The sequence below is a fragment of the Bos javanicus genome, chromosome 2, assembly GCF_032452875.1.
Source record: "Bos javanicus breed banteng chromosome 2, ARS-OSU_banteng_1.0, whole genome shotgun sequence".
NCBI classification, from domain to species: domain Eukaryota; kingdom Metazoa; phylum Chordata; class Mammalia; order Artiodactyla; family Bovidae; genus Bos; species Bos javanicus.
Window position 1 is genome coordinate 20707024 of NC_083869.1, and position 15389 is coordinate 20722412.

General features: G+C 41.0%; 1 protein-coding gene across 4 annotated transcripts in view; it reads right to left on the reverse strand.

Moving 5' to 3' along the window:
• Nucleotides 1-8067, reverse strand: part of MTX2 (metaxin 2) — a 76881-nt gene extending 68814 nt beyond the window's left edge. For 2 of the 4 annotated variants that reach the window (XM_061434529.1, XM_061434538.1), the window contains exon 1: nt 7815-8065. Coding sequence is in view for 1 of the 4 variants with exons in the window: in XM_061434512.1 (XP_061290496.1) it covers nt 7815-7854 (40 nt within the window). In the remaining 3 variants the exon portion in view is untranslated. Of the gene's footprint in view, nt 1-7814 lie in introns of all 4 variants that reach the window. The other 2 variants (XM_061434519.1, XM_061434512.1) reach the window with 2 other exon arrangements.
• Between the last annotated feature and the right edge of the window lie 7322 nt (nt 8068-15389).

The following is a 15389-nucleotide window of genomic DNA, read 5'->3' on the forward strand; positions in this document are numbered from 1 at the left end:
CAACTAATTTTTTAAGGCTAAAACTTTTCAGCAAAACCTCATAAATAAACCACTACTGAAAAAGCCTCAGAGTATCTACACCTATGACCTATACTGAAGATTCAATTATATAATGAAGATAAATATGGCTGAAACTTATCAAAGGTATAATCTTGAAACAAATATCAGAATAATTCGTTATAGGAGTAACTTTAATAAATGTAATAACTGTTTACAGATGTTTTATATTATTGAAATAAATTATGTATTCTATCCAAAAGTAATTTTAAAAGTTTTACCAAACTTGTATTTTTACACAAGAGGACAGAGGCAAAGTCCAGTGAGAGAGAAAAACTGATAGGTAAATGAGCCAAAAATAACATTCAGTTCAGTTCAGTTCAGTCGCTCAGTTGTGTCTGACTCTTTGCAACCCCTTGAATCGCAGCACACCAGGCCTTCCTGTCCATCACCAACTCCCGGAGTTCACCCAAACTCATGTCCATCCAGTCAGTGATGCCATCCAGCCATCTCATCCTCTGTCGTCCCCTTCTCCTCCTGCCCCCAATCCCTCTCAGCATCAGTCTTTTCCAATGAGTCAACTCTTCGCATGAGGTGGCCAAAGTATTGGAGTTTTAGCTTTAGCATCAGTCCTTCCACAGAACACCCAGGACTGACCTCCTTTAGAATGGACTGGTTGGATCTCCTTGCAGTCCAAGGGACTCTCAAGAGTCTTCTCCAACACCACAGAAAATAACATAAATGAACACTTATTGAGCACTTACTATGTGCCAGACACAATGCCAAACATTTTCTATTTTTTATCTAATCCTTAAATAATCTACAATTATCTTTACCAATTTGCAAATAAGAAACCTGAAGCTTAAAAAGGCAAGTGACTTGCCTAAGGTCACACTTTGAGCAAGTAGCTGAATAAGAACCCAGGTCTGACTCTCACCTCCAAGTCCACAAGGAGAAAGCAAGGAGAAGGAAGTGATCAGCACTGTAGAAGATTCCTGCAGTTTAAATTCAGTATCTCTCTAGCTTTTTCCATGTATCTGATGACAGTGTGGAACCCTAAAAGCTGGAGCAGAGATAGGTACATAGGTCTCTCCTGGTACAGAGATAGGCTAATGAGTCAGCCCTTTCCTGTCACAGTATTCCATCCCTTTGACTACTACAGTGACCACACCAAATGTGGTCACACAACCCAAATGCGAATACTGAATCATTCCCCAGGATATGTTCATACCCAACTATCTGTAAAAACTAATTTTTTAACCTGAAACTCAAGTAATGTGTTGAAAATCTTGCCAGTTTAAAAAAAAAACAAGTGAAAATTTAAAATACACAGGCTGTTATAAAAGATTCTGAAAACCATTCAATATCCAGACTATTTATCCTCCTTTTACAGTTCTTAATCTAGCACGTCCTTATCTAGAGATTCAAACTTTAGTTCAAAAATCGTAAGTTACCATTCCTTTAAACATCACTAAGTTAAAAGAAAAATTCAAAATTCTCTCCTTAAAAAAACTATCCAAATAAACTATTCAGTTAGATACACAAATATGTATTTGCCAAGTACCATTTATATCAGCAAATTCATATACACCTGTGATGGCTCTGAAGTCCATTAAACTGGTGAGACTACCTTTGCCAGAATACCCTTTCTACTGTGTCTTACTAGGGTGAGCTACAAGGGACATCCTCCAGCAGGTGTTGGGAACACAGAGGGAAGACAGCCACTTTGTAGCAAATACCTCCCAGTTATTCAAATACTACTCTAGGCAAGCTGGGAAGGAATTTTGCTGACATAATTACAGCAAGCCCGAATGAGCTGACTTTATGTTAATCAAAACAGAGATTATCCTGGGTGGGCCTAACTTACTAACAAACAAAGCTCAGGCTCTGCAAGCAGCTGCACCTGCTCTCTTCTCCTGGAGCCCCTTCAGGGCTATCTACATTGTGGCCTTAGCATCTGGTTGGCCAACCTCCACAAGAACATATGCCTGTGTGTGTGTCTATGTGTCTGTCTGTCTGTGTGTGTTTGTATGTGTGTCTCCCTATCCACAGGGATCCCTATCCATTATCAGGCCTCCCTGTCCATCATCAACTCCCAGAGTTTACCCAAACTCATGTCCATTGAGTCGGTGATGCCATCCAACCATCTCATCCTCGGTCATCCCCTTCTCTTCCTGTCTTCAATCTTTCCCAGCATCAGGGTCTTTTCCAATGAGTCAGCTCTTTGCATCAGGTGGCCAAAGGATTGGAGTTTCAGCTTCAGAATCAGTCCTTCCAATGAATATTCGGGACTGATTTCCTTTCGGATGGACTGGTTGGATCTCCTTGCAGTCCAAGGGACTCTCAAGAGTCTTCTCCAACGTTTAAAAGCATCAATTCTTTGGCGCTCAGCTTTCTTTATAGTCCAACTCTCACATCCATACATGACTACTGGAAAAACCATAGCCTTGACTAGATGGACCTTTGTTGGCAAAGTAATGTCTCTGCTTTTTAATATGCTGTCTAGGTTGGTCATAACTTTCTTTTCAAGGAATAAGTGTCTTTTAATTTCATGGCTGCAATCACCATCTGCAGTGACTTGGGAGCCCCCAAAAATAAAGTCTGACACTGTTTCCACTGTTTCCCCAACTATTTGCTATGGAATGATGGGACCAGATGCCATGATCTTAGTTTTCTGAATGTTGAGCTTTAAGCCAACTTTTTCACTCTCCTCTTTCACCTGCATCAAGAGGCTCTTTAGTTCTTCACTTTCTGCCATAAGGCTGGTGTCATCTGTTTACCTGAGGTTATTGATATTTCTCCCAGCAATCTAGATTCCAGCTTGTGCTTCCTCCAGCCCAGTGTTTCTCACGATGTACTCTGCATAGAAGTTAAATAAGCAGGGTGACAATATACAACCTTGACATACTCCTTTTCCTATCTGGAACCCGTCTGCCATTCCATGTCCAGTTCTAACTGTTGCTTCCTGACCTGGATACAGGTTTCTCAAGGGGCAGGTCAGGTGGTCTGGTATTCCTATCTCTTTCAGAATTTTCCACAGTTTATTGTGATACACACAAAGGCTTTGGCATAGTCAATAAAGCAGAAATAGAAGTTTTTCTGGAACTCTCTTGCTTTTTTGATGATCCAGCAGATGTCGGCAACTTGGATCTCTGGCTCCTCTGCCTGTTCTAAAACCAGCTTGAACATCTAGAAGTTCACAGTTCACGTGAACTATTGTTGAAGATTGGCTTGGAGAATTTTGAGCATTACTTTACTAGCATGTGAGATGAGTGCAAACGCGCGATAGTATGAGCATTCTTTGGCATTGCCTTTCTTTGGGACTGGAATGAAAACTGACATTTTCCAGTCCTGTGGCCACTGCTGAGTTTTCCAAATTTGCTGGCATATTGAGTGCAGCACTTTCACAGCATCATCTTTCAGGATCTGAAATAGCTCAACTGCAATTCCACCACCTCCACTAGCTTTTTTGTAGTGATGCTTCCTAAGGGCCACTTGACTTCACATTCCAGGATGTCTGGCTCTAGGTGAGTGATCACACCTTTGTGATTATCTGGGTCATGAAGATCTTTTTTGTATAGTTCTTCTGTATAATCTTGCCACTTCTTCTTAATGTCTTCTGCTTCTGTTAGGTCCATACCATTTCTGTCCTTTATTGAGCCCATCTTTGCATGAAATATTCCCTTGATATCTCTGATTTTCTTGAAGAGATCTCTAGTCTTTCCCATTCTATTGCTTTCCTCTATTTCTTTGCACTGATCACTGAGGAAGCCTTTCTTATCTCTCCTTGCTATTCTTTTTAACTCTGCATTCAAATGGGTATATCTTTCCTTTTCTCCTTTGCTTTTCACTTCTCTTTTCACAGCTATTTGTGAAAATTTGGCCTTGGAGTACAGAATGAAGCAGAGCAAAGGCTAATAGAGTTCTGCCAAGAGAACGCACTGGTCATAGGAAACACCCTGTTCCAACAACACAAGAGAAGACTCTACACATGGACATCACCAGATGGCCAACACTTTAATCAGACTGATTATATTCTTTGCAGCCAAAGATGTAGCAGATCTATAAAGTCAGCAAAAACAAGACTGGGAGCTGACTGTGGCTCAGATCATGAACTCCTTATTGCCAAATTCAGACTTAAATTGAAGAAAGTAGGGAAAACCACTAGACCATTCAGGTATGACCTAAATCAAATCCCTTACGATTATACAGTGTGAGAAATAGATTTAAGGGACTAGATCTGATAGACAAGAGTGCCTGATGAACTATGGATGGAGGTTCGTGACATTGTACGGGAGGCAGGGATCAAGACCACCCCTAAGAAAAAGAAATGCAAAAAAGCAAAATGGCTGTCTGAGGAGGTCTTACAAATAGCTGTGACAAGAAGCAGAATACTGTAAATAGTTGCTGAATAGTCACACTTACTAGTGAAATACAAGGTTTCATATAAATTATGTTAGCCATCATTTTTTTTTGCTGTTGCCAAAATATAATCTTCCAAACTTTTATAATTACAACCATTTAAATTTAAAAGTAAAATATTCTCACTCCACCAACACACTATACTTATTACTCTGAAATTACTAGTTAAAATTGAGTATTCTCCTACATTTTTTTTGCTTACATATACCTATTTACACAGAATTCATTTATTTAAATAGTTCATACTATATATATACACTATATATATAGTTCATACTCTATATATATAGTTTCATACTACATATATATATATATAGTTTTAAACTTGTTTTTATTAATATTTAAGATAATCAGAGTCTTCAGCCAATATGCTTAACAGCTATGTTGCTATTGTTGTTTAGTCACTAAGTCGTGTCTGACTCTTTTGCAACCCCACGGACTGCAGCCCATCAGGTTCCTCTGTCCATGGGATTTCCAAATCAAGAATACTGGAGTGGGTTGCCATTTCCTTCTCCAGGGGATTTCCCCAACCCAGGGATTGAATCCATGTCTCCAGCATTGGCAGGTAGATTCTTTACCAATGAGCCACCAGGAAAGCTTAACAGCTATACTTCTATATTTTTAGTATCTGTAATAATGCGGCATGCTATAACTATACCCTCCCAGGTGGCACAGTGATAAAGACTCTGCCTGCCAATTCAGGGGACACAAGAGATGTGGGTTAGATCCCTGGATGAGGGAATTCCCCTGGAGTAGGAAATGGCAACCCACTCCAGTATTCCTGCCTGGAAAAGCTCACGAACAGAGGAGTCTGGCAGGCTGAGGTCACAAAGAGTCAGACACAACTGACCACGCATGCTGTAACTTAACATATATTTAAGATGTCTCTGGGTTTTTGCTATTACAGATAATACTACAATTACTACAGTTGTAAATTTCTTTAAATACTGGCCCTTATATTTCTATCAGATAAATCCCATAAAGAATTTCTGAGTCAATTCAGTTCAGTTCAGTCGCTCAGTTGTGTCCGACTCTTTGCAACCCCATGAATCGCAGCACGCCAGGCCTCCCTGTCTATCACAAACTTCCGGAGTTCACTCAGACTCACGTCCATCGAGTCGGTGATGCCATCCAGCCATCTCATCCTCTGTCGTCCCCTTCTCCTCCTGCCCCCAATCCCTCCCAGCATCAGGGTCTTTTCCAGTGAGTCAACTCTTCACATGAGGTGGCCAAAGTATTGGAGTTTCAGCTTTAGCATCAGTCTTTCCAATAAACATCCAGGACTGATCTCCTTTAGAATGGACTGGTTGGATCTCCTTGCAGTCCAATGAACTCTCAAAAGTCTTCTCCAACACCACAGTTCAAAAGCATAAATTCTTCAGCACTCAGCTTTCTTCACAGTCCAACTCTCACATCCATACATGACTATTGGAAAAACCATAGCCTTGACTAAACGGACCTTTGTTGGCAAAGTAATGTCTCTCCTTTTTAATATGCTATCTAGGTTGGTCATAACTTTCCTTCCAAGGAGTAAGCGTCTTTTAATTTCATGGTTGCAGTCACCATCTGCAGTAGCATTTAAATAACTATTGCTATGTTAAGTTCCCCAAAAGCAGCTGTTTCTTACAGACTCCCCAATACTTTGAGGGCAACTGTTTTCCCCATGCCAGTGTCAGTACTAAAAATTATAGTATTCATTTCTGCCCATCTGACTGGGTGGAAATTAGTGATGGAGGGCATCTTTTCATATATTCACTGCTGATTTGCATTTCCCCTTTAGTTAACTGCCTGTTCTTATTCTTTATCTTTGATTCTGTTGGTCTGCCTTTTTCTTATTAATTTGTAGAAACTTATGTGCCTCATCATACGAAGCTTTTAAAATGTATCTGCAAAAATTCTATTAATTTTTTCTTCCATGCACTCTGAACTCTGTCTTGCTTAGGCATCCTACACTATATCACCTATATTTTTCCTAATTATTTTATTACAATTTGGTTTCTGTTCTTATTTTACACTTAAATTTTTAATCCATCTAGAATTTATTCTTGCAGTGTCATAACGTAGGAGCTGTCCCAACACGACTTATTAAATTATCCATCTATAAATGCCTCCTCCTAGAGTGATCACCCCAAATAGCTAAGATGGCAGACTGATCAAATTCATAGAAACTCCTAAATTTCAGGAACTGAAGCAAAGTTCCAAATTGATTAAAAGATATTCATTTTTTCCTTAAGAAATCACACATTAGGGTACATGTACACTGTATACCAATATCAGCATACACTGTGAAATATTTTAATATAGCAATCTACATTCATGATCTAACTTTTTAAAAAACATGAACAGTAAAAACAAATAATCACTGCTTGAAATCTCAAGATTATTCATTGATTCAGGTCACGAATACTTATTGAGCACCAACTGACAGGTCCTCAAGATACTAGAAACAATGTAAGTATCATTCCTGCCTTCAAGAAGCTTGCAATCTAGTGGGGGCTTCCCTCACTTTTAGAAGACAATGTCTTTGAGAAAAAGAAAAGAGAAATGAATTTTAACACAAATGTAATGAAAAACATTTGGCAAATTCCATGACATTCAATACTTTTCATTTCAAAAATACTACCTTATTGCAAAGGTACCTAAGTATCCTGGTATCTGAATATTTACCGTACTCAATGAAAATACTTCTAGGACGTTTAAGACTAACTCCATTTAAAGATTAACCCATCAACCTATACCTACAATTAGTCTCTCACTTTCTGAACAATATTTAATATCTTTCACTACAGTAAATAAGAACCTCGATAACAGAAATATACTCAATAACAGAAAAATTCAAAATATATTGTAAATCTATTTACAACAGTCATGTTCAGTCCGTCGAGTCAAAGGTGTTTCAAAAAATTCATGCAGCCTTAAAACTGGGTCAGTGAATGCTGGAGACCTAACAAATGGCAATATTGTGCTGCTCATTGGCCTCTCAAATGACAATGGCGACTCATTAGTGACAAGCACCTTAAACTTCAGGTCCCACACCGAGGCTGCCCCAACACTTAACTCTGAAGCTCTCGGATATGGCCACGCCTCCCACCTTAATTTCAGCCCACAGCGTTCTCCACTTATCCCAACACAGACCCAATGGGTAGCTGGACAAAGCACTGCCCAGGAAAAACGGATGGGATTCCCACTCCTCCAGGCTGACCTTAGCCAAGTTTCTCCCCCTGTTTTCTCATCCAGGAGATAGTAGTCAGTGCCCGCCTCTATCCCGAAGCTTGGGTTCAGCGTCTAATGCTGCAAGGCTGGAGGAAAGCTGCAGTGCTTAAAGCCGCACTGCTCCCTATGACTACCCCAGGCCGGCCCCCGCCTCCGTCCGGGTCCGCGGCCACACACGCTACCTGCGATCTGGGAGACTAAGGCTTCCGCAACTAGAGACATGTCGGCTGGGCGGCCCTGCGCCCGCAGTTCCTGCTCCCCGAGATCCTCAGCGAACTCCCGCGCAACCCGGCGGCTCCTGGCACCTAACAAGCCTGGCTCCGGCAGAGGCTTGGACTCCCAAAGCCCACCCCTGCGGCGACGGCGGCGGCAGCACCACCGGCTCAGACTCCAAGGTTACCGCCAGGCCTGGCCAGGAACTTCCGGCGCAGCTGACAGCGGCGCGCGAGCGCTTCCGCTGGCCCCGCCTCCGCCTTCTTTGGCATTTCCTGTCCCCGGGCTCCCGGCCACTGGGGGCCACCCCAGAAAGGGAGAGGGAGAAGAGAAGGGTATTTGATTCCCGACTCTGGCGTACAGGGTGGGCGGGTGTACCCCAGAAGTTTTCAGTTTCCTTTCCAAGCGAAATTTTTGTAAGCAAATACGTTTGTTTTGTTTTGTTTTATTTTTTTGTTAAAGTGATTTCAAACAAGAGGCAGTTGTTTGCCCATGATTCTATGTGCTCAGTCACTTAGTTGTGTCCGACTCTTTACAACCCCATTAGCTGTAGCCCGCCAGGCTCCTTTATCCATGGGATTTTCCAGACAAGATGACTGGAGTGGGTTGCCATTTCCTTTAAATTTTATGTTTATACAATTTTTAAAGGTTAAACTCCATTTACATTACAAAATATTGGCTATATCCCCTGTGTTGTGCTTATCCCCTGTAGTGTATCTTACATCAGTAGTTTCTATCTCCCACACTCCCACTCCTGTATTGCCCCTTCCTCCTCCTCATTTGTAACCATTAATTTGTTCTCTGTATCTGTGAGTCTTTTTTTTTGTTACATTCACTACTGGGTTGTATTTTTTAGATTTCACGTATTAGTGATATGATAAAGGCAAGTAGCATTCCTAAGCATCCACTGAATACCAGACTTAAAGTATATATACAGTATTCTATTTCATTTCATCCTCTATAAACAACCCGGTGAGATCTTATTGCCCTTTTACAGGTAAAGAAACAGGCTTAGGAATGTTAAACTGCCTGCCCAGGGAGTCCGCTCAAGCCCAGATTTCAAATCCACATTAATTTCCTTTATTCAGCTATTGTTGATTGGTCCATGGACAGACATTAATGTTTAATTATTTCTTTACTCAACCATGTTTGCCAGAGAGAACGTAGCTGGAGCAAATAAGAAAGTGAAAGTCACTCAGTCCTGTTGGACTCTTTGCGACCCGTTGGACTATACAGTCCATGGAATTCTTCTCCAGCCCAGAATGCTAGAGTGGATAGCCATTCTCTTTTCCAAGGGATCTTCCCAACCCAGGGATCAAACCCAGGCCTTCAGCATTGCAGGCGAATTCTTTACCAGCTCTCCACCAGGGAAGCCTGAGGCTTAAAAACGTAAGTGGTTTGCCCAAGGTAACAATATATAGGTATACCGTATGTATACACATACAAAGGGATATTATTCAGCCATAGAAAATAATGAAATAATGCCATTGCAACAACATAGATGGACCTTGGGGGCATGATCCTAACTTAAATAGGTCACAGAAAGACAAATACCATATGATCTCACTTATACATGAAACCTAAAAAAAAAAAAAAAAAACCACACACACACAAGAAGAAATGAAAGCTTATAGTTACAGAGAACAGATTGGTGGGTGACAGAGGCAAGGTGTAAGAAATGGGTGAAAGAAATAAAAAGGTACAAACTTCTCTAGTTATAAAATAAGTCAAGAGTATATAATGCACAGCACAGCAACTATAGGTAATAACGTGTTGCATATTTAAAAGTTGCTAAGAGAATAAACTTTGCCAACAAAGGTCCATCTGGTCAAGGCTATGGTTTTTCCAGTGGTCATGTATGGATGTGAGAGTTGGACTGTGAAGAAAGCTGAGTGCTGAAGAATTGATGATTTTGAACTGTGGTGTTGGAGAAGACTCTTGAGAATCCCTTGGACTGCAAGGAGATCCCAGTCCATTCTCAAGGAGATCAGCCCTGGGTGTTCTTTGGAAGGAATGATGCTAAAGCTGAAACTCCAATACTTTGGCCACCTCATGCAAAGAGTTGACTCATTGGAAAAGACTCTGATGCTGGGAAGGATTAGGGGCAGGAAGAAAAAGGGATGACAGAGGGTGAGATGGCTGGATGACATCACCGACTTAATGGACGGGAGTCTGAGTGAACTCCGGGAGCTGGTGATGGACAGGGAGGCCTGGCGTGCTGCGATTCATGGGGTCGCAAAGAGTCAGACACAACTGAGCGACTGAACTGAACTGAAGAGAATAAATCCTACAAGTTTACATCACAAGAAACACTTCTGTAACTACGTAGAATGACAAATGTTAACTTGATGTATTGTGGTGATCATTTCACAATACATACAAATTTTGAATCTTTATGCTGTACATCTGAAACTAATATAATGTTGTATGTCAATCATAGAGCTTCCCTCGTAGCTAGGACAGTAAAGAATCTGCCTGCAATGCAGGAGACCAGGGTTTGCCCCTTGGGTTGGGAAGATCCCGTGGAGAAAGGAATGGCAACCCACTCCAGTATTCTTACCTGGAGAATCCCATGGACAGAGGAGCCTGGTGGGCTCCATGGGGTTGCAAAGAGTCAGACACAAATGATCAACTAACACTACTACTACTATGTCAATCATACCTCAATTTTAAAAAATCACATGTAATTTAAAAGTCAGATAGCTTACTAAGTTTCTGCAAAGAAACATGATGTTCTGAGAATTACTGTCCATGACATTTAGAAAGCAATGTCTTCTTTCTTTATGCTTCCATAGCTCTATTACAGTTTTTGGTCCATAGTTCTGTTTCTTTAACTAGTATATTAGTTTCACAACGTATAACCATAAATCGGGTGGCTAAAAACAATAGAAATTTATTCTCTCAAATATGTGGAGGCTAGAAGTCTGAAATCAGTGTCATTAGAACCATGCTTTCTCTCCAAGCTGCCGAGAAGAATTCTTCCCTGCTTCTTTGTAGCTTTTAGGGGCTGTCAGCTATCCTTGGCCTTCTCTGGCTTGTAGACACATCACTCAAATCACCACCCCCCATCATCATATGCATTTTTGCTGTGTGTCTCAGTTCAGTTCAGTAACACAGTCATGTCCGACTCTGCAACCCCATGGACTGCAGCACACCAGGCTTCCCCGTCCATCACCAACTCCCAAAGCTTGCTCAAACTCATGTCCAATGAGTCAGTGATGCCATGAAACCATCTCATCCTCTGTCATCCCCTTCTCCTTCTGCCTTCAGTATTTCCCAGCATCAGGGTCTTTTCAAATTAGTCAGTTCTTCGCATCAGGTGGCCAAAGCATTGGAGCTTCAGCTTCAGCATCAGCCCTTCCAATGAATATTTAGGACTGATTTCCTTTAGGATGGACTGGTTGGATCTCCTTGCAGTCCAAGGGACTCTCAAGAGTCTTCTCCAACACCACAGTTTAAAAGCATCAATTCTTTGGCGCTCAGCTTTCTTTATAGTCCAACTCTCAGATCCATACATGACTACTGGAAAAACCATAGCTTTGACTAGACGGAATTTATTGGCAAAGGAATGTCTCTGCTTTTTAATATGCTGTCTAGGTTTGTCATAGCTTTTCTTCCAAGGAGAAAGAGTCTTAATTTCATGGCTGCAGTCCCTATTTGCAGTGATTTTGGAGCCCAATAAAATAGTGTGTCACTGTTTCCATTGTTTCCCCATCTATTTGTCATGAAGTGGTGGGACTGGATGCCACCCAATTTATGGTTATATGTTATGGTTATATGTTTTTTGAATGTTGAGTTTTAAGCCAGCTTTCTCACTCTCCTCTTTCACTTTCATCAATAGGCAAGAGGCTGTGTGTCTATGTGGGCATATTTCCCTCTTCTTATAAGGGCACCAGTCATTGGATTAGGGCCCACCTCATTTAAGATGACCTCATCTTAATTTGATTTCATCTGCAAAGACCGTATTTCCAAATAAGATCACAGGTATCAGAGATCAGAAATTTACCTATCTTATTGTGGGAGAGAAGGGACATAATTTTACTGACTACAGTAGATAATTTTTTCAAGGATAAAGCAACATTTGTGGGCTTTCCCCATGGCTCAATGGTAAAGAATCCACCTGCAATGTAGGAGATGTAGGAGATGTGGGTTCAATCCCTAGGTCAGGAAGATCCCCTGGAGGAGTGCATGAGAACCCACTCTGGTATCCTTGCCTGAAGAATCCCATGGACAGAGGAGCCTGGTGACTTACAGTCCATAGAGTCACAAAGAATAGGACATGACTGAAGCGACTGACATGACTGAAGCGACTGACAGAGAAGGCAATGGCACCCCACTCCAGTACTCTTACCTGGAAAATCCCATGGATGGAGGAGCCTGGTGGGCTGCAGTCCATGGGGTCACTAAGAGTCGGACACGACTGAGCGACTTCACTTTCACTTTTCACTTTCATACATTGGAGGAGGAAATGGCAACCCACTCCAGTGTTCTTGCCTGGAGAATCCCAGGGACGGGGAGCCTGGTGGGCTGCCATCTATGGGGTCGCACAGAGTCGGACACGACTGAAGCGACTTAACAGTAGCAGGAACAACTGAGCACACACATACACACACATCAATATCACCCTCTGCAACCAGGAAACTTGCTAAACTACATTTCAACTTACCAAAAACTCACATGGACATAAACATAGCAGTGTTTAAGAAGCAGCAGCATCTTGCTGGCTGAGATTCAGAATTGCCAAGAAGTAGAGATAATAGGTTTATCTCTTGGGCTTCCTGCATAGCTCCGTCACTAAAGCATCTGCCCGCAATGCGCAAGACCTGGGTTCAATTCCCGGGTTGGGAAGATCCCTTGGAAAAGGAAATGGCAACCCACTCCAGTATTCTTGCCTGGAGAATCCCATGGGCAGAGGAGCCTGGCGGGCTACAGATTGTGGGATCATAAGAGTTGGACACGACTTAGCGCTATCTTTTTCTTTCTTTCTTTCTTTCTCTTGTGCTGAGGGAATTAACACTGATAATAAAGTGTATGCTATTCCCAGTTTCCTCCTCCTCATCCCATGAGTGACACTGACCAAGAGAAATGAACTGTTCCAGGTACTTAAGTGTCAATTGAAAGAAAATCTTTCGGTTCCTGTCTGTTCTCTGTACAGCAGAGAATTATATATAACTTTTAAAAGTGAAGAATATCCATCATCTATTCAAGTTCTATTACCAGGTTTAGTTTGTCACATTTAAAGCTGAAGATAGAATGTTTTGACTGCTTTTTGACACAATGATTTTTTTTTTTAAGATTTCTCCATATTATAGACCTTGTTTAGGAACCTGAACCAAAGTCCTGAGAAAGCACTAAGAATTTGGACGGGCAAAAATGAATCACAAGGCATAAGTGAGCCCCAAGATGAAAGAGTATGGTGAGAGCCAGGGACTGGGCATGCGTATAAGAGAAACAGAAGTATTAGCGGAAGGAGAATTCGCCCTTGAAATTTCAGTTAGGTGTCTATGGCTAGATACATGGTACATGGATTAGCTGGGCTAGCTAAAAGGCTTTGGGTTGGGACTGACACCAATCTTGTAGCAAGCTTTTGGGGAGAAAAAAAAAAAGATCTGCTGGGGGAAACTGTCTATACTCAACTCTTTCTTCACTGTAGCCAGAGAAACTGAATCATTGGTGCCATATGGATTCACTTTTTCTCCCTGACTGATGGTTCTTTGCTTCCCACACAGGCTAATTTGGGCTGGAAAGAATCTATAATGTGGGAGGTCTTTATTACTGAAAATTAAATCCAATAAAATGCAGATGTCCTGACAATGCCCACAAACAAGTTGTCTTTGTAATAAATAGCCAACTGGATAAAATATACTTATGCATCTGTATTAGAACACTGGCAGATTTAAAACTGAAGATCTGTTTAAGATCACCATGATTAAGAAAAATACAAGAAAACAAGCCACTGGAATTTTTAAGAATGAGGTTTAAAAAAAGTGCTAAGGAATTCATATGTTACTAAAAGTTTAATCACGTAATTGTTTAAAATAAAGTATTAATGCATGACACTAACAGCCTTATTGTTTGCTCTAATAAAATCACTTTTCTTGAAAAACTGTTCTGTCATGTAATTTTCATGTCTCTAATCTGAATTTTATATTATCATGTTAAATAAAAAATACATGGTAATCGTAGTGAATATATGCTTTATTAAGATTAAAGTACTAAAGCACTTTATCCTCATTTTTATGTAATAGAATGTTAATAGGAGAAGGCAATGGCATCCCACTCCAGTACTCTTGCCTGGAGAATCCCATGGACGGGGGAGCCTGGTGGGCTGCCGTCTATGGAGTCGCACAGAGTCGGACATGGCTGAGCGACTTTACTTTCACTTTTCACTTTCATGCATTGGAGAAGCAAATGGCAACCCACTCCAGTGTTCTTGCCTGGAGAATCCCAGGCACGGGGGAGCCTGGTGGGCTGCCGTCTGTGGGGTCGCACAGAGTAAGACACGACTGATGCAACTTAGCAGCAGCAGCAGAATGTTAATATTTTAAATATAAACATTTTCTTTTATCAAAAATGCCTGTAAGAAAAAATGGGGGGCTGAGATTTCTTCAAAATTATACTATTTACAATGATTTCATAAATTCAGGCCTTTTTTATCAAGTTAGTTCCCCCCAATCCCATCAACAGAATTAACTATGATTAATCAATCAACTTTAATACAGTTAAAAAAAACCACTAAGGTACCCATGTTATGCCCCAGAGCTTTTCTATTCATCTGTTAACAAATTCATTCTTTAAAAACAATGGAACTGTAGACCACTATAAGCAATCTGATATATTACAAAGACATTTTTTAAAGGGTACAGAAATGTGACAGCCGTTGGTTCTTATCGTTCTCAATCCCTCTTTCCCCCACTTTATTTCCTAAGAAATCATGACCAATCCAGTACTATTAAATTCTTAACTTTTTCTCACTTTCTGATCCCACCCTTTTACATTTTAAGTTAGCACACCCTCACATGAACTGCAAGTCTATAAAACTACACTTCGGGAAATAACTCCATTATTAACTCTAACGGGCCTGGATTCTACAAACATTAACTGATTATCAAAAGAAATTAAAATGTTTAATTTCCAAAAAATTCTGCAGAATATGTACGTTTCTTCACTTTCACCTGCTCAGTCTCGTTGGACTCTTTTGGATCCAACAGACCATAGCCCGCCAGGCTCCTCTGTCCATGGGACTTCACATTCAAGAATACTGGAGTTGGTTGCCATTTCCTCTTCCATAGTATCTTCCCAACTCAGGAATCGAACTGTTGTCTCGTTTCCTGCATCGGCAGGCAGATTCTTTACCACTGAGCCACCTGGGAAGCCCCTACCTCACTTTCATAGCTTTTTGTTATTATTGGGAGCTGAGTCTTTTCATCGTATCTACTGAAAGTACTCTTATGGTGGATAAATGTCTTACCTATGGTTACAGAAACTGAGTTAGGACTTTTCTGGTTCTGAGTTATATAAACACAATTAAACCTAACATAAGA